A 21304-nucleotide genomic window follows, 5' to 3' on the forward strand; every position below is an offset into this window, starting at 1 on the left:
GTTGGGTCCTTGATTTGTGGTCGAGCTCTGACTGCTGCCCTTTGACCTAAATTATACGAAAAGTTAAACTGAAATAAAAACAAAAGGATGGAAGATGAACGATTGTGATCAGACAAAAGTGAAAACCAGAGTGCTGACCTGAAGCACCGTAAATCTGTGGATGGAAAAAAGAAAATTTGATGCATTATAGTAAAAACTGTTTTTCTTTTTCTGTTCCTCTGTTTTGTCATCGAAATAAATTTAAAGCATTTGAAACTCAAACATCTACGTTTCTGTATATTCACCCTTGGATGGTCTGAAGCACAAAATCAACAGCAGGAGAAAACCAAACGTGATTCCAACAACTGGTTTAACGATCAACATCACAGGAAATGAAGAGCTGACAGGACTGGATACTGGAAATTAGAAACATTAAACATTAGAAAACATTTTTAGCCCAACAATGAATGAAAAACAAGTTTGAGCCACTGTCTTTTTTTTTAGAGCAACCACCAGGAATTTCATTCATTCTTAACACAATAATATATCGTTCTTATATTTTGGAAGAACATCAACACTATCAAAAACAAGCTGCTAGGAAACTTATTTTGCTTTTTGTCACTTTTCTACCTGCTATGTTTGCGGTGAAAGACAAGATTTAAAGCATCGACATCAACGACTCTGTTTATCTTTTCCTTGAAAAAAATGTTTTACAAAATAAAAATCATGAAAAGTTTTAATCCTCCTCACCTCTAACAGACATCCAGCTGCTTGGTGACTCTTTTCCTGAATGTTGACATTTGTAGAAACCTTCATCTGACTTTGACACTGCAGAGATATTCAGCTCCTCTCTGCTGTCATTATTGATGAGTTTATCATTGTGATAGAAAGAGACATTGGAGAGAAGATTTTGTTTTTTATCTCTGCAGCTCAGAGTAACAGGATCTCCTTCAGTCACAGGATGAACAGGGCTCACCAGGATAATACCATCATAATCATCAGCTGTAAAATATATAATATCACATTTCAGAAGTGATTTTTAGAAAAGGAGGTGACAGAGGAACATCAGTTAAATAATAATTAAGTATAAGGCAGTTTTTTCTTTTGCCAAGATTTAACACTCATTTTCTAGTCAGATTAAAGAATACCCAAATGTGAATTGTGTCACTTTCTGCACATATAAAGTAGAGAAAAGCTGTAACTATACAAGACTTTTGAAAATGAAAATGATATTTTCATTTTCAAGTTTTGACAGTCATTATTATGGATTCCTAACTAAAAGTAAACAAATTAATGTCAATAATAATAAATTGGTTTCAGTCAACAATGTACTGGGATGAAGAGAGAGTAAAAAGTTTGATTTTTTTCATATACAAAGAGTGTAAGAACTGTGGAGTAAAAATTGTTTATTATGTCTCTTAACAATTTTATTTAATTCTTTTACTTATTTAACCACATTAGTTTTGTTCAACCTGTTAGAGTATGAAGACTAGAGAGTCTCTGCAGAACCAGTTAGATAAAGTTTCCTGTTGACGTCTCCCTGCAGCAACTGCAGCAGCTGATAGTGACAATGTTTCACCATACATACCACAACAAGGGCCAGTATTTAACAGAAAAGAACAGATAGTTTAGATAGATATAGTGTGATGGAATAAGTCCTGAGTCTTAAGAAGTTTCTCTATGGAAAATCACCAGCTCAGAGTTTTAAGAAATTGGTTCACCTGCTGGATATTCTGGTTTGACAATGTTCTAGTTATCCAAAATTGTTCCATTAGTAAACCTGATTTTTGGAAACTCACATATTTGAACAAGAAGATGTTTAACTGACCCTCCAGTGTGGTTACGTGGCTTGTATATTGATCAATTGAAACTGGAATGACTACATTGTGTAACATGAGATCTATATATTGTGAAGGCTTGCAGCTCCAAATCAGAACTCAGTGCTGTTTGTTCTCCGTCTGCAGACGAAATAAAGCTTTGCTCTTTGCCATTTGCCAGAGTCTCAGCCTGATCTGTTATACAGATTTTTGTCCACAGAACAGTACTAGAAATCATAACCTACCATGTACAGTGATGTTCACTGCATTGCTGAACTCTCCTGATCCAGACTCACACCAGAACACTCCACTAACAGACCGGTTTATGTTAAAGGTGCATGTAAATCCAGTCATTTTCCCCCAGTTGGAGCAGGATGACAGGTGGTCTCTTTCTATAAACCTCATCACTCTCCACTCAGTAGAGTTTCCTTTACAAGTCAGTGTGACAGATTCAGACTTGAAGTGTTGAACACTGTCAGGATTCACTGAGAGAGAAGCTGCTGCTGAATCTGAAAAACAAAATACATTTTTAAAGATTTTACCTCAACATAAAATTATGTATACAATGTTTTACTTCACATGATTTTCTTCTGTTATAAAAAAAAACTAGAACATTTAAACAACTAAATGAAATGAATGCATGTGTAGTGGGTCTAGAAATTAATGTTTTACTAAAACAGACACCCCCATTTTTGAAAAGATTATTTTATTTTAAGATGATTAGAACAACTTTCTAACATTACTGACTCATGTCGATGACTACCTAGTCAGTAGAGGGCGCTACTGTGAGTGAATGAACAAACGAGGAAACGTCTATAGTCTCTGCCCGCGCATGCGCAGTCAATAATAAACCGCTGCCAGCAGAGCCAGGCACAACGTATTAACGTGTCTGTTCCTCATCATTCACAGGTATTATAACTATTCCTAAACATTCTTAAAGATGTTGAAAGTAATGTGAACTGTCTGTGATATTAGAGTAACATTTTGAGAGAACTTGATCCGAGTTCTAATAAGTATTTGTTTTGTTTTGTCGAGTCGAATAATGGCTACCGCTAGTAGTTCTTTAACGGCTTGATTACAGAGAGCACATGGGATGTACAGATGTGTATGTGAAAGAGAATATAGTGTCCGTTTTATGTTTACTTTTTGTATCTGAGCCAATGGCTGAAGGTATGAATGGGCATTAGATTTATTACTGTCTTTGGTGATGGGAAGTTATTATTTTGATGAACATTAAGTTTATTTTGCAATGAAAGACATATACACTCAGAGACAGACACATGTAATGGGTTATTATGTTGCACTTTATTTTATTTTACAAGAGTATTTGTTTGTATTACTCAGGTTATTAACAATATTGTAAACCAAGAGGTCAATTGTATTTTGAGCTGTTTTGAAGTTAAAGGCTATGACAGTGTATTTTGACATGAATACTATCCCCATGTTATGATGTTTTGTGATATTCTCAAAGCAAGGATAGTTTGATATTTGTGTTTGATATTTGTGTTTAAATGGAATGACTAAATGTTTAAGATTGTTGCAGTTAATAATAAACCGCTGCCAGCAGAGCCAGGCACAACGTATTAACGTGTCTGTTCCTCATCATTCACAGATCCACAGCGCATCCTGCCTGTGCATCGCTTGTGCCGGCCCAGATTTCCCCTAGGTCTGAGGCCGGTAACACATGCCTAATATTTAAATTCTTTTAATAATTGCAATATCCCTTAAACTATTTATAGAGGCATCTATTCAACCATTCATAAATATATTAATGAGGAAGCTATAGATATATTTCTGATTTCTATACATCATAAATCAGAGGTATAACTTCATACGGAGAGACGAGAACTCAGAACCTTCACTGGTTCCTTCTTGTTGCAAAGAAACAAAGTTGTGCAGTTTGTCATTCTGTCCAATATTTTACCAATCAAGCAACCAATCTAGATATCTATCCAGAGCGTTAAGCTCATGAACTGTAGTTGTGCATATCAGAAACTGAACATCAGAATTATATACCTAAAGGAACAAACTGCAATTTTTACACAACATTTGATTAAAGTTAGACCATTGAGAGAGAAACAAACTGACCTGCAGACCAGACAAACTTTACTTCACTGTAATCAGAGTAAAACTTTGGTTCTCCTCTTTCTGCTCTGCACACAAATCCTGCTGTGAGAGTCGGTCCATTAATGATGAAGGAGTTCTGCTCAGTCCCTCTGGTGCTGCCAGGAAGCAGCTCAAATCTGTAGGTACTGCTGGACCAATCAGGAACAGTTTTATACCAGAAGAACCTCCATCCTGCTGATTGAAGCTCCAAACCCTCACAGCTCAGAGTCACTGAGGCTCCAGGATTCGGCCATGATGGAGACACAGAGAGGACAGGCTGAGGGGGAAACACTGGAGAGAGAGAGATCGTCACAAAAATGATATTTTGAATTAAATTTCTAGTGTTGCAGTAACACTTTCCTCTGATGGCTGAGATGATGATGATGAGCGCCTTGACTGAATTATGAATACATTTCATGTAACTGTTTACACCAGTCACTGATTTTTAATAACTTGTCATGTGAATGAACTTAGCATAGCAGAATATGGACAAAGATTTGTTAACATTTGTCATGGAAATGCAGCTACTCATTGTAACCTTCAGTAAAAGTTGATTATCAGTTTTTGATATGTGTGTAAATATAAACATACTTTCACACAGATAGAAATATTTCATTAAATATTGATATTTGCTAGTAAAATCCCTGTAAACATAATTCATACATGGTGAACTCACAGAACACTGTTAATGTGACGACTCCCCACTTTGTGAAGGTGAAACTGTTTCTTCTTCCTCTGCATTTATAATCTCCACTGCTATCAACAGTGATCATGATTTCACTGGATGTTGGAGAGTTTCTATTGGTTGGTTTCCATTCATACGTCCACTGAGATCCTCCATCATCCTGGATCTCACATCTCAGAGTGACTCTCTCTCCTCTGTAGATTTGGGCCCAATTGGGTTGTTGGATCACAGTTGGTGTAATGGGAACTGTTCACATAAGTAACAGAGAGCAGAAATTTACATTCACCAAATAAAGACACATTCACATTATTTACCAACGTCTGAAATCAAATCAGAACAAACTTCTCTGGTTTTAAGTTAGTTAGAATTAACAAAATTATTTCTATTTGCTAAATGCCAGAAAACATTGCAAAATATTTTTTGAAGGATTTTTTGTAGCTTTTGACGTTCCAATCATGTCAAACAATAAAACAATGAGTTTCAGGTGCGACTTCAATTAACTCAAATGTGTCAGTAAACCTGTCAGAAGTTTGTGGAAGGAAACTAAAAAGTTTAAAAGACAATTATCCATAATACTAAAAAAAAGTAAATACATTTCTTAATTCAAAGATAACTACAAAAAAAAACCTCAAATGTGTTCACTATTTTATTTTTTATTCATTTAGCAAATATGAATAATTTTGGTTGTTCTATTCGACCTAAAATAAGAAAAAGTTGATTTAACTTCAAACACTGAGAAAACAATTTTAATAACTTTTGATCCAGTGAATATCTGTCTTCAACTGTAGGTGTCTCATAGCTCTCATTATTACAAAATAAAATGATCACTGGTAGAGAAAGATAAAGCAAAACATAACAGTATTAGACATTTAACATGAACTTCCTATAAATTACTGTCATACAGTCAGAATGTTGTTCTGTACATTATATAATCACATTTGTACAGTTTTTCCATCAAACAGACACGTTGCTGCAGTAAATCCTCCTACATCAATATTAACATAGAAATTCATGATCTGGTTTAAATATCTGACAACATGAACAGAAACAAATTTTCTGCTTTCAGGCGTCATTAGATGGAGTTACAGATGATGATCATCAAACTGGAGTCCTAATATTTTTAACACCACTGATGAACAAAGAAACATTAAAGATGTTTCATTTCACAATAAAGAAAAGTTTACCTGTTTTCTGAATAGTGACCTTATCGCTGGTTCCAGTATAGAAAACTGGATTTCCTCTTCCTCCTCTGCAGCTGTAAACTCCTCCCTCTGTGATGATGAAGACTCCATCTGATCCACTGATTCTGATCGGTGGAGCTGTAGAAAACTTTGATTCCTGTCTGAACCAGTAAAACTTCCAGCCAACACCGATGTCCACAGAGCAGGTCAGTGTTATGCTGCCCCCTGCTGGTATGATGTCATCACTTGCTGTCAGTGAGGCTTTGGGTTCATTTGCTGGTTGAAACAAACAGAAAACAAGACAATCTTTAGAAAGTGGCTTGTTTGAGGAAACAATCTGTTCAAATCAATCAAACTTTAACTTCTGAGTCATTTATGCTGTTTGATGTTTAAAGCTTCCTGGACAAGTTATTGTTGAAAATTAGAATTTGTTCCCAAACAATTTAGCTGATTAAAAAAGTTTAAGAACTAGTCTTTCAAAAACAAGTATTTGAAAGTGTGACTAGCACCGACTGAACGACTTCCTTCACTTCCTCTGCTAAAACTACAGACAGAGAACATTTCTAAAACAACACAGAAAATCAACATCATCGTTCAGAACCTCTTCTGTTCGCTGATTGGCCCGGTAGAAATTCTACCACAGATAATCCAAGTTAATGGGAGAAATCCCAGACAGAGAACTGAAGAGAGATTAGAACTGAGCAGAACTGCATAGGAAGGCAATGGACAGGTTAAGATAAAATAGTCTGAAACTGTTACAAATTATTTCTGATTTACCATTTAACATGAGAACTAATGCAGATGTGAGGAGTTTTGTCTGGTGTTCTAAGATACCAGGAACCATAGAACTGCACAAAAATCCATGAGGGACGACGGAGTCCCAGCACAAAATTCTGTGAAATAGGTGTACGGAGCCTCATGCTGGAAGCTCTTTGAACAGCTGTTTACATCGTTTTAAACTGCATGATTGTGAGCGGGAATAAAAATACCAACAAGTATTTTGTTCCATTTAACACAGTAGGAGTGAAACCGGTAAACCTTTGATGGATGTAAAAGCAAGAACCTCCGACTTGATGACTTTGTGTTTCTGTGTTTGATTAGATGTAAAGCACTTTGAAATGCCTTGCTACTGAAAGGTGCTTTATAAATAAAATTTTATTGATTGATTGATTGATAGGATAGCACGAATGAGGATGTTTCCGTCAGACTTACAGTTCACTGTCAGTGTAAAGGCAGAGCTCCAGTCTGTTGTCTCATCACCTTTACTAGCCCTACACCAGTAGTATCTCCCACTGTCAGACTCAGAGACTCTGTTGATCTTGTATTCATTGGATGTTGGAAAGTATCTATAGGCTGGACTCCATTCATACGTCCACTGAGTTCCTTCATCATCCTGCATCTCACATCTCAGAGTGACCGTCTCTCCTCTGAATACAACAGGCCAGCTGGGATGTTGGTTCACAGTCGGCCCAGAAACTAAAATGAATAAAATTCAATCAGAAGACAGAAACTTATATAAAGCAAAAAATGGAAAATGTTAAATTTTTATGCATTATGATTAGCACCCTCATTAATTGGTGATATGCAAATAAAACATTTTGTTTTGTTTCTGACAAAGCAAGAAAAAAGACATGTAATGTTTTAAGGTGAACCAAGAACAGAGCAAAATGAACAGTAATAAAACTGGACCAATAAACAGATCAAAGATTTTAAAACAGATTTTTTTTGTTTATTTGTTTTATTTTTGAATGGAACTGAACTCACCAATTTTCTGAACGTTGCTTTTTTCTGTAAGAAAGACTGGATTTCCTCTTCCTCCTCTGCAGCTGTAAACTCCTCCCTCTGAGACACTGATAACTCTGTACAGTTTATCATTTGAACTGAACTGATCTTCAGAATATTGTTGATCATTTCTGAACCAGTCAAACTTCCAGTCATCAGATTCGTCCACAGAGCAGGTCAGTGTTATGCTGCCCCCTGCTGGTATGATTGTTCTGTCTGCTGTCAGTTTGGCTCTGGGTTTATATGCTGTTGGATTCAAAGCAGAAAAATCAATCAAACCATCAGAACATGACCTGGTTCTGGTTCAATTTTCTTGTTAAGTTGTGTAGATTTGTATTCATGTCAGTTTGGCTCTGGGTTTATCTTCTGCGGTTTTTAAAAAAAAACAAGAAAAAAAAAAAACAAGATCATATTAGTGACAATTCTTTCCTTGCTGGTTTCTCTATTTTGGATTTTGTGATAATTTATTATTAACATGTACAATGCTTATTAGGAAAGATTACATTATTGTCAGACAAGGGAAAATATGTCCATCCCAAAAATGAAACTCAAAAAAATTGTAAACATATGCTGTAGTGGCGATTGTTTGTCAAACCAAACATCCAATAAAAGTTCCTCAAGCCACTAAGAGGCACTGGGGTCCAGTTTCTGTACGCAGGCAAAAGAAGATGTAATGTCCAAACTTGTAGATTGTTCAGGAAGGTTTAATGTTCTTTTCAGCAACAATTACAGAGTTCAAACTTTCCTTTGTTCTCATTCTGTCAATCTTACTCTGCTCTCTTGCTCTGTTCTTTTGCACTGGTAAAAACCATAGGCCCCAAACCCAAATGCCTGCTGGTCCTCTACCAGGCCCCTATACTTATAGAAAAGTGGACTGACCCACATGACTTCCTGTCTAACTCAAAATGAATAAGAAAAAATAATAAAACAAAAAATTAAATAGAATCAACAATTATTAACCTGCAAATAAATACTGTAAATAATACAAAAAACATACACTTAAGAATTAACTAACAAAATTCAAATGAATAAAGAAATAAAGAATAAATAGCTCCAACATATGCAGTATAGTCTTAAAACAAGAAAATATGACAGGGAAAACAATGCATTTTGATTCACAATCAAACTAACGGGTCGGTTTATGAATCACGTGATTCGGTCCGATTGCGAGGCTTCAAACGTCACCGCCTGTTTCTGCACCACAAGCCTCGATGCAAAAATCCTTATTAATTATTTGATACACGCTAAATCATATAAGATGACTTACTTCAGGAAAAACAAAGCTATTTTTAACACACTTAACCATCTTAAAATGTTGAGTATTGCTTAGTACAACATTAAATTTATGACTAAAGAATTAAAGTTGTGGCTTAACAGTAAATTGTAGAGTTACTTTGTAATATTTACTTCAGTGACATGTAGCTGTTTTTATTTATCTTCCATGCTTTTCTTTTGCTTGTAGTCAGAAATAACAGAAAATCATGGTTTTATATTAAATCTAAACAATATAAAGTTTCTAAATCAGACTCACGTCTCACTGTCAGTGTGACGTCATCGCTCCATTCTGTTAGCTGATAATCTCCTGTAGCCATACAGCGATACTCTCCACTGTCGGTGTTAGAGACTCTGTCGATGATGTATTCACTGGATCTTTTTGGAGAGTTTCCATTGTTTGTTCTCCATTCATACGTCCACTGAGTTCCTCCATCATCCTGGATCTCACATCTCAGAGTGACTTTCTCTCCTCTATATACAACAGGTCCACTGGGTTCTAGGATCACAGTCGGCTTGGAAACTATTCAACAAAAACAAAACAGTTTTAATCTAATAAACTGACAAATATTTCCTTTGGATCAACATTATTGTTCCTATCTATGATGTGTACGTCAACAATGTTTGTTTTGATACTTCACCCTTTCATGCAAGAATCATGATCCTTTGTGTCAGGATTTTTTCCAATTTTTTTTCTTATGGCATAAAAAATGGTAGAAAAAAAATTCTTTTTACTTTTTTTAGGTGATCAATTGAAATTTCCTCCAAATACAAAGTAAACAAATTCAAGATTTAACGAGATTTTAAATTTATTACAGAATTAAGAAATAAACTTACCAGTTTTCAAAATAGATATTTTACCACTTATTGCAGTTTGAAGATCTGAATATTTTCTTCCTCCTCTGCAGCTGTACTCTCCTCCCTCTGTGACACTGATAACTCTGTACGGTTCATCATTTGATCTGAACTGATCTACAGAATATTGTTGATCATTTCTGAACCAGTCAAACTTCCAGTCATCAGATTCGTCCACAGAGCAGCTCAGTGTTATGCTGCCCCCTGCTGGTATGATTGTTCTGTCTGCTGTCAGTTTGGCTCTGGGTTTATCTGCTGTTGGATTCAAAGCAGAAAAATCAATCAAACCATCAGAACATGACCTGGTTCTGGTTCAGTTTTCTTGTTTATATTGTGTAGATTTGTATTCTAACTCATTGACACTGTCAGTCTGAGAGCTTCACTCCATTCTGTTTCATTATCGTCTCTTTAGTTCTGCAGCTGTAATCTCCACTGATAGCTGAAATAATCCTCCATTCATTTGGCTTTGGAGAGTTTGTATTGGTTGGTCTAAAGTTATGCTGGTTCTGATGAACCAACCCTAACCCACATTTTCTGGCATTAACAAATAGAAGCAACTTTATTCCAGATAAACAAGAGAAGTTTGATCTGATTTAACTTGAGACAGTCAGGAAAAACTGTGTATGTGTCTTTTTATTCAGTGTATGTAAACTTCTGCTCTCAACTGTACAGTGCAGACTTGACACTTCAGCCTTTGCAGATTCTTCAGACTTTAACAACCAATTTCAACTCTGTATCAGTGTGAGTCAGATAAACCTGGTTGCAGGTTTATCTGACTCACTGAAAGATATCAGTGAGAACTTTATGAACTAAAATGATTAAGGTGGTGACAGCAATTAAATCACTGAGCTTAATTTGATGTCTTACCACTCACCCTGCAGCTAAAGCAGTAAAATATGTGAATAAAGGCTCTGATTGAAACTTGTCCAAATTAATAGGAAACCCGGAGAGAAATACACAAGTGTAAATAAGTTGTAAATAAATGCCAGGTTGCAAAATGTTCTGGTCATGACATAATATATGAATATATGAATGTATTTATTCTATAATTAGAATAAATACATTTTACCTCCATGATAGAATGTATTTATCCATCATGGAAATAGATAAATATATTCTTATTCATCAAATATAGAACTGCTTCATGTTCTGTGTGAACTTGTACAGGACTGAAAACATAAGTCAGATAAATGTTTTAACTGACATATTTATTGTTACCATGATTCATGGTAAGAAACATAAAGAACATTTTTCTTACCTTCAGAATATCCACAGCAGAGGGACCAGAACACTGCAATGAATAAGAATCGATCATTTACAAAAAAATTTTTTTTTAAGGTGACATGAAACATTTGCCTACAAACAAAACAAAAAAATCTTGATATTGATTATTTTCCACTCACAGCTGATGAAAATATGACATTTAAAATGAGAATATTATATAGACCAGGGGTCGGCAACCTGCGGCTCGTTAGCGCCGCCCTAGTGTACAGTAGTACAGTACTTTCTGGACTAGAGAGCACACCTTACTATACGCTGCACCTACATTTTATTTATTTTTTTAATAACTAAACGTACATACATAAGCCACGCCGGGCTACGAGCCTCATGGTTCAAAGTAGCTGCTTATAATCTAAACAATACGTAATGTGGAAAGACATTTCTTGAGAAGTTGTGTTACATTAGCTGCTGCATCAAGATTAAAGTTACATTTACAAGCTCAATGTTAAGATGCTGTCTAGTGATGCCCGTAAACAAAAGTCACATTAAACACTAAAAACACAATCCTGCCATAGGCACATATAATTAGTAACAAAGTGATTGTTTTTAAAAACTGATTAGTGATTTTTGTCAGTATATATTTAGAATGACACTTAGAGATATTATTGTGTTTTGTTGCTCAAGGATGGTTGTGTGTCAAAAGAGAAGAGGAAGCTGCCATGTTTTACCATTGCTCTGACTTTCTTGACATTTGCACAGAAATCAAAGTTAAACTGTATTAATTTAATTTTATATACTTTACCTTTTCAAAAAGCTGCTGTTTTATTTATTTATTTTTTGCATGAAACTTTTTCTATTTGTCTTAATAGATGCACTCTACATATAAATTGAAAATTTATTCATTTTACACATTTCCACCACTCCCCACCCGACACGCCTACTTTTTACATAGAAACTGTTCGGGTCAATTTGACCCGGCAGTCAAGTTGAAAGGTTTCTATATTGTTTCTTTAAATCTAGAAACAGAAATTAAAAATGTCCAATTCTGTATGTTTCCTTGCAGCTATGAACCATATTTCACCACACACACACACACACACACACACACACACACACACACACACACACACACACACACACACACACACACACACACACACACATACATGCACATGTGCACATCATTGCACAAATATTGATTGAAATGGTTAGTATTGGAGTTAATAATCAGATAATCAGTTCCTCCAAAACATTCTGGAGGAATTTTTTGGTTTGTGACACTATTGCATGATTAAAAACTCCACGGGCCAAACAGACCCACCAACATTATTGCTGTTCCCCAGAAACTAACATAACAGGAGGGTTAAAGCTTGTTTTGACTTCATTATAAACCTTATATAAGGATTTTAATTTTTTCCAGCTCCAGACAGATTTCTTTTTTTGTTTTTGTTTGGTTTGGACACCAAAAACCAGCTTTTCACAAGTTGTTCATCTGATTTGATCTCTGCAGTTTCTCTGCTGCTGCAACAAATCATCCAGGTGACCGACTGCCATGTGACACGAACAAGATCTGATCATTTTCAAGTCTTCTTACGATTTTGAAATGTTTCACCTAGGCCTGTCACGATAGCAAATTTTGCTGAACGATTAATTGTCTCAAAAAACTATTGCGATAGACGATAGTATTGTTTGAAGACCTTTTAACACAGATTTAATGGAAATGATGTAATAATGCATGCGATTTCCTGCCAAAGATGGATGCACTTTATTTTCAAAAGAACACCCAACACTGGAACTTATAAACAAAATAAACAAAACAACCAAAAATAAAAATAAAATTGATTCTCAGTCTCCATTAACAAAAATGTACTTGAATAAAAACGAAATAACATAAAGCCAAAGTGTAAATAAATACTGCATTCAACCAAAAGAGTGCAGATTATAAAGTCTGTTTACCATATTGCCCTTCAGTAATCATTAGATTTAAATAGAGAAGATGGGCACATCGACTACCTGATGCAATAAAACTTTGATCTTTCTAAGATTGTGGCTTGTGATCATCCTGTAGTGTGTGGTGTGTTACGCTAGATCGTTGTGGCGCTCCGATCTAAATCAGGTGTTTTCCCCGCTCGGATTGTTAACGCAGCCTGTTGAATGTGACAGGTAGCCAATCAGAAAGCGCAGATTCTCCTGCTTTCTGAGGGGAAATTACAGAGGGGAATCCCAAAAAGCTGAAACGGCGCAACCCAAATCCAGCGGAAATTGGAGATAATATGTGGAAACAACATTAATGTTTATAAAACATTTTGTACAAAGAATATAGAAATGACGAGGGGAGGAGTTGGAACGAAATCGCTACGTTGATGAACCCGGTAACTTTTCAGCTGTTCTTCGTTAACGTGACATAAATAGGTTATAATGGTTTTCATTCAGTCAGGACGTTACGCTGACACTAGAGCCACATGCGTTGCAAGTAGATTGTAGTAAAGCATTGATTAATGCCTGGTTTTAAAATTAGTTAGCTGGACTTGTAGCCATTATGTTGTGCCCACTGTCGGCACATCGAACCCGATCGAACCGTTATACCTAGGATTCAGTGACGTGCGGTGAGGTTCATAGCTGGTGAGGCACTGACGTCATCAGAATCAGATTTGCAAATAGATGCATAGATTGACAGCAGTTTACAGGTTATGTTTCACTTCTGCATCCTTACACATACAAACTGTAGCTCACAAAACACACATTTCCTTAAAAAACAAAACAAAAAATCACTATCTCTATTATAATCTATCGCTGCACTTGACTTGCTTCCCGAATCGTTTAGCCTAGCTCGCTGTCGCTTACTCGGCAGTTGAGGAGTGAACAAGACGAACGTCTGGGATCTTGAGCGCCCCCTGCCATGAGGCAAGAGAACTGCCTGCCTCACCTCGAACCTGTTCTCTGCCGTTTATAATCGCTCATTACACGAAACACGTTACACAAACACAGTTGGTGACAAAAAGCACTGTACATTATATACATAAGCTAAATTATTGGAAATAAGTTCACATATTAAATTTGTTTAAACCATTTTATTGACGCCGTACAGCAACATGCTCTCTCCGCTTAACAGCCAGCGCAGAGCCAGGGGTTGCGCAATCCAAGGTGAGGCAGAGCTCGCTGCTGCCTCACCGGCATCGCTTCCAATCATTTGAATGGGAAAATAAGAAAATTCAGCGATTTTGAACAAATAAAAATCGAAATTGGTGAAGCTTACATGAAAAATAAATATTTTTTAGTACAAACCACCGGATGAATATAACAATTTAAATTACTTTATGATTATATATTTTCTTTCTTTCCATGATGGCTGGTGAGGCACTGCCTCACCTGCCTCCCCTGACCGCACGTCACTGCTAGGATTTCTGTTGGCTAATGTGTGATCTCAGATTTTGAAAATGGGCCGACAATCGACCGACAGCACTAAGATGGTGTCGTGTGCGCTGGACATTACACTAAGGAAATGAGGAAGGGAGGATCAGTGGAGAGCACCTGAGTTGAGCCTTTTTTCATTTAGCGTCATCAACAGAAAGAGAAAAAGGCTGGAAGAGACGATAACGCCGATAATTAAAATGACGTAGATAGTTTTAATTTATCGTACGATTAATCGATTTTTCGTTTATCGCGACAGGCCTAGTTTCACCATTTGTTCTCGACTAACTTCATAATTATCAGAAAGAGAGTCTAAAATAGCAACAAGCTGTTTTCCCCACCCTGTACAATAATTGTATCAAAACAGTGAAGTGAAATCCAGTAATTTACTTACAAAAGAAGCCCAGTCTGCAGAGTAACGTTTCCCCCATGTTCACTTCCAGACCTGCTGCACAGCTAATTGGAGCAGCTGCACTTTGCTCTCGCTAAAGTAGTAAAAACAAAAGAAGAAGTTGCATTTAAGGCACTAAAACTGTCATTCTCTAATGTGCCTGTGTTTCCTTCCCTTTTACTCAGCGTTCATAAAGTTTGCACAGTGATGTGACCACAGTGACGTGTTGGATTCAGATTTCCTGTCCACTGCAGCAACAGTAGAATATATTTTAGTAAACACTTTTTTAATACAAACGTCTTTGAACACAAACTCTTTCCACTGTTTGATCCTCACTAAGAGTTTAATCTAATGAGGTTTCAAAGGTTTGTTCTGTTGCCATGGTTAATAACTGCAGATGCTGAAAACAGTGACTAAAGCTCCGCCCACATGGTAACTTTTTTCAAAACACCCACAGAGAAATATTGAAAAATAAAAAAATAAATAAATTCTCCACCAGGCCTGTAAATGACACACCTAGTGTGTCCAAAGTCGGTCCTGAATCCAGCATGATTTATTTCTCTCCATGGGTAAAAAACACCTGGATCCAATAAAGTCTCGTCAGCAGGCCTGTGCATGGCTTTGACATGCTAAAGAGTTAGCTAGATCATTTGGACCAGAGAGTTATCTGAACCTGGCAGGACGCCGGCCCATGAGGACTGGAGCTGACCCACTATGACCTACATGAGGTCAGTGGTGAGAACCACCAGGCAACAGAGAGTCTAACAACAAACCACAAGTGGGAATCTTTTGAAGAAGTCCTAGCAGAACCACAAAAAACATGTCATCTGTTGCTTTTGGTAAATGAAGCCTTGGGAATAAACAGAAAAACAAAGAATATTTCTCCTTAGAACCATGGAAGCTTGTTCATGTGCAAACATACAAGTTCCTTTTTATGCATGTAGAAGCATTTTTCTAAGAACTGTCACCTTTATCACATCAGCATAGCAGCTCGGCTGTGAAGAAGTAAATAACGGGTATTAAAAAAAAGTGTGAAACGCTGCCAGAGTCTTTATGCTCAGCTCAACACGGCTTGAAAGAAGTTAAAAATGAAAAGAACCAAGCAAAACATATTTCAAAAGCAACGTCTTTATATAGCTTTAGAATAAATTATTGTAATTACTGCCAGATGAATGCATTGCCAGAAACCTCCATGTATAAAAATCCCAGGCTGCGATTTGAGTCCAGGTCTTCCATGTTGTGGAGCAACTGTGCTAAAACTTGTTCAGTCATTCAGCCCCAGTCTGTTATCTGTGTAGTTATAAAAAAAAAAAAAGGTGTTAGCAGCACCATTCTGAGTATCAACGGGAACAAAAACCAGAGTGTGAAGTTAAAAGCCTGAAATAACTGCAGCTGAACTGTAGAGCTCCTTCCGTGACAAACTGCTGCACCCTGAATGCACAAAGGAGCGTTATCGTAGATCCAAACTCTTCTTCTTCTTCTTGATTTTATTGGCGGTTGGCAACAAACTTTAAGTAGCATTACCGCCACTTGCTGGTATGGAGTGTGATTCGAGATGGACTATCAATTTATATAAATACTTGTATACTCCTACACATACTATTAATAGATAAATTACATAAATAAATTTCATATTTATATATGCATACATACTCTCATCCATTTTTATACATCTCTTTATAATCCACCCCTCTAGATCATGCACACATTCACGAAATTTAGTTTTCTTTAAATATTTAATAATTATTTGTATATGTTTACTCCCCAAATTCTTCCTCAAAATATCTAACAAATTAATCTTTTCCTTAATACATTCAAACTCTCTTCTCATACATCTTCTTTCTCTTTCATACTTATGGCATTCTAACATAACATGTTCTATTGTTTCATATTTGTCACAGTATTCACATTTTCCATTAATATGCTTTTTTATTTTAAAAAGTGTATAATTAAGTCCTGTATGCCCAAATCTTAATCTTGTTATCACCCTTCCCTCCTTTCTATTTCTTCTTCCATTTCTTTTCTCCTACTATTTTCTGAATTTTATAAAACCATCTTCCTGTTTTTTCTTCATCCCACCTTTTTTGCCATTTTTCCATCAGTTTTCCTTTAACCATACTCTTTCCCTCAGATTTACTTAATTTAACTGCAAAACTAATAGGATTATGAATTGCCCTCTTTGCCATTTTATCTGCCCTCTCATTTCCTTCTACCCCAATATGTTCTGGAACCCACACAAATATAACTATTAGATCCATATTTTGTATCCTGAACAATATATGAAATATTTCTAATAATATATCCATCCTACTATCTGATTGAATATTTTTTAAACTTAACAATGCTGAGCTTGAATCTGAACATATCACTGTTTTTAATGGTTTTATTTCTTCTATCCATTGTAAAGCTAACAATATTGCCAACATTTCTCCTGTGTATACTGATAGTCCGTCTGTAATCCGTTTTCCTATTTTTAAATCGAATTCTGGTACCACAAAAGCTACTCCTATTTTTCCATTTATTTTTGACGCATCTGTATAAATTTGAATATATTGATAATAATTGTTTAAATGTATCTGTACTGAATATCTATCTACCATGTAAGATTTATCTTGTTTCTTTTCCATTATTGACATGTCTACCTTTGCTTCTGGTAAAATCCATGGCGGTATTATTGACATTGGTGTTTGACTTATTTCTAAACTATTAATCTTAAATTCTTTTATTTTATTTTCAATATTCCATCCAAAACTCCTCATTTCTTTCTTTTCTTTTTCCCAACATGGACCTAAAATTTACCAAGTTGGATGATCAAGTTTATTGCTTTGTAAATTTAACCAGTAATTTATTTCTAGTTTTGTTCTTCTTAAATCTAATGGCATTTCTCCCATTTCTACTTCTATTGCAGCTGTTGGTGTGGTTTTAAATGCTCCAGTACATAATCTTAATGCCTGATGTTGAATAATGTCTAATTTAACCAGATGTGTTTTGGCTGCTGAACCGTAAACTATGCAACCAAAGTCTATGTTAGATCCTATCATTCCAGTATAAATCTGTTTCATTGATTTTCTATCTGCTCCCCAGTCACTGCCAGCCAAGCATCTTAAAATATTTAAGATTTTTTTACACTTATCAACCACTTTTTGAATATGTATATTCCATTTTAGTTTTTCATCAAACCATATTCCTAAAAATTTTATACACTTTACTTGTTCTAATTCTTGATTATATAATTTTAATTTTATTTCCTTGTTTATTTTTTGTGTGAATATCATTACTTTTGTTTTTTCAACTGAAAACTTAAATCCCCATTGCAACGCCCATTTTTCTATTTCAATAATAACCTTTTGTAATTTCTTTACAATGAAATCTACATTTTTCCCTCTTTTCCAAACAGCTCCATCATCTGCAAATAATGAACATCCTATTTCTTTTCCAATACCATTAAACACATCATTTATCATAATTAAGAACAGTAAAGGACTTATAATGCTTCCTTGTGGAGTTCCATTTTCTACTTTATATTTTTCTGAAAACACTTCCCCTATTCTAACTTGTATTTTTCTATTTGTTAAAAAGTCTTTAATCCATTTAAATAATTTTCCTTTAATGTCCAACATATATAGTTTAATCAATAATCCCTCCACCCACATCATATCGTATGCTTTTTCTACATCAAAAAATACTGCCACCACACTTTCTTTATTTACTTGTGCTTTTCTAATTTTATGTTCTAAACATAACGTTGGATCATTAGTGCTCCTCCCTTTTCGAAACCCACTTTGATACTTTGATATATATCCTTTACTATTTAAATAATAAACCATCCTATTGTTAATCATTCTTTCCATTATTTTACATAAATTGGATGTTAAAGCTATTGGTCTGTAATTTCCTGGGTTTGAATTATCTTTTCCTGGTTTTGCTATTGGTATTATAACTGATTCCTTCCAGTTCACTGGTAGTTTTCCCTCCTCCCAAATTTTATTATATAATTGCAATAATATATCTTTTGATTTTTCACTAAGTTCTCTTATCATTCTATAACAAATCTGATCTTTACCTGGTGCTGTATTTTTTGTCTTCCTGAGTGCAGAATTCAATTCAGTTTTTGTGAACTCAACATTTAACAAATTATTTGTTTCTTCAACATTCTCTAATAGCTCTTTATATTTAAGTTTTGTATTTTCTCTCCCTCTCCTTCCCTCTTCCCTTATATTATTTGAACTATGAACTTTACTAAACGTTCTTGCCAATGTTTCAGCTTTATCTTCATCTCTTACTATATTTATATTATCCATTTTTAATATAGGGTATTCAAACTCTTTCTTTATGCCATTCATTCTTTTAATTATTTTCCAAATTTTTTCTATTTTGGTTTCTCTCCCTATTGTACTACAGAAATTCCTCCAATATTCTCTTTTTGCATTCTTAATAGTTTTTCTTACCATTGCTTGCTTTCTTTTATAATCAATTAAATTCTTATAAATAGGGTTCCCTTTTAATACCTTAAATGCTTTATTTCTTAACTTTATTGCTTTTTTACATTCATCTGTCCACCATGGCACCATTTTCTTATCACTCCTACATCCTGTTTTCTTTATTGAATTGTCTGCTGCTTCCATCATTATTTTTGCAAATTCCTAAATTGACATCATTTATATCCATTGTCATATCTACTTTCTCTAAGTTTATTTGACTCAAGTACCTAAATTTAATCCAGTCTGCTTTATTAAAATTCAGTTTTTTATTTACCTTTATATTCTTATTTATATTTAATCCTACCTTAACTATGATGGGATAATGATCACTACCTATTGTTGTATTTTTATCAATGAACCACTCACAAATACCAGCTAAAACATTTGAAACAATTGTTAAATCAATAACTGATTCCATTCCTGTTCTTACATTGATTCTTGTTCCTCTCCCATCATTAATACATACAAGATTTTTTATTTCCATTAATTCTTCTATAACTTTTCCATTTTTATCATTACTTTTACCCCATAATGTACTATTTGCATTGAAATCCCCACACCAATTTACTTTCCCTTCCAAATATGCCATTAACTCCTCCATTATTTCAATTGATAATGTTTTGCATGGATTATAAAAATTTATTATTTTAAATTTACTTTCTTGTTCCCATATTTCAACTACTATATATTCAAGTTCTATTCCTTTCCCTAATACCTGATATTGTATCCCTTGTTTTATAAATATTGCACATCCTCCTCCCCCTCCCTCCTGTCGATCTCTTCTTACACTATTATATCCCTTAATCACAAAATCTAATGTTGTTTTTAACCATGTTTCCTGAACACAAATAATTTCTGGTTTTTCCTCAAGACTATCTACATAACCCTTAAGTTCCTGTCCGTTAGCAATTAAACTTCTTGCATTCCATTGTAATATTAACATTAATTATTTTCAGCTGGTGGTCCTTAGGGATAAAGACTGATATTTATTTAAGAAATACATATAATAATTATCTTAAAATTTATTCAGATGGTTCTAAGAATTTAAAAGGATATGTGGGAGTAGGAATATATATTCCAGAGTTTAAAAAATGTATTTCTAAAAGAATATCAGATCAATTGTCGGTTTTTACAGCAGAAATGGTGGCAGTTATATTAAGCTTACAGTGGGTGGAGGAGATTCGACCAGACAGGGTGGTGGTGTGCACAGACTCCAAAGCAGTAGTAGAAAGTATCAAGGGAGAAGGAAATAATAGAAAAGATCTGGTATTAGAAATTCATCATATTTTATTTAGATTATATAGGGGTGGCATTGATGTTTGGTTTTGTTGGGTGCCAGCACATGAAGGAGTAAAAGGCAATGAAAAGGCAGATAAATTAGCTAAAAGGGCTTTAGAGGGAGAAATAGCAATGTTAATTCCTTTTGGGAAAGGGAAAGGGAAATCACTTATTAAAAGTAAAGAAATGGAGGAATGGCAAAAAATGTGGAATGAAGATAAGAAAGGAAGAAGATTATATGAAGTACAAAAGTCAGTTCGAATTCAAAGCATTAATGAAAGAAACAGAAGAGAAGAAATAATAATTAGTAGATTAAGAATAGGTCATACCTACTTAAATGACATGCTTTATTTAATAGGGAGGAAAAATAATGCTAAATGTGAGAGATGTGGAGAGAAAGAAAATGTAGAACACATACTGATGAACTGTAAGTCATATGAACACAAAAGGAAAGAATTAAAGAGAATAGTTAGAAGTATAGGGCATGAATGGAATCTTAAAGGTATATTAGGAAATGAAGGAAACATAACAGATATTCACAAATTAAGGAAAGCATTGTTTATTTATCTTAAGAATACAAAATTAAAAAATAGAATTTAATAGATGTGAAGTAATGCAGCTACACACTCATGTACAGTAGGTGGCGGTATGCACCTTAAAGTTGCTTGTGATCCGCCATAATAGAAAAGAAGAAGAAGAAGAAGAAGCTGGTGGTCCTGGTCTCCCATCCCCCTCCAACTTTTTGTTTATGTTCTCCCATGATCTCTCTTTAAACCCCAAAAACTTTTCTGCTCCTCTCACTATTATTTTAATTTTCTCAGTTTTATGCTTGGCTTGGTCAGTGC

General features: G+C 34.9%; 1 protein-coding gene across 1 annotated transcript in view; it reads right to left on the reverse strand.

Annotated features, from left to right (window-relative positions):
• LOC122820678 (basement membrane-specific heparan sulfate proteoglycan core protein-like) overlaps positions 1-16136 on the reverse strand; it is a 54923-nt gene extending 38787 nt beyond the window's left edge. Inside the window, exons 1-6 of the mRNA XM_044098248.1 lie at positions 15863-16136; positions 15669-15695; positions 14704-14948; positions 10936-10968; positions 9660-9932; positions 9082-9345 (exon numbers count right to left, since the gene is read on the reverse strand). Coding sequence (XP_043954183.1) covers positions 9082-9345; positions 9660-9932; positions 10936-10968; positions 14704-14740 — 607 coding nt within the window. The 5' untranslated portion in view covers positions 14741-14948; positions 15669-15695; positions 15863-16136. The remainder of the gene's footprint in view (positions 1-9081; positions 9346-9659; positions 9933-10935; positions 10969-14703; positions 14949-15668; positions 15696-15862) is intronic.
• Positions 16137-21304: the final 5168 nt, after the last annotated feature.

This window comes from Gambusia affinis, linkage group LG18 (assembly GCF_019740435.1).
Source record: "Gambusia affinis linkage group LG18, SWU_Gaff_1.0, whole genome shotgun sequence".
Lineage (NCBI taxonomy): Eukaryota > Metazoa > Chordata > Actinopteri > Cyprinodontiformes > Poeciliidae > Gambusia > Gambusia affinis.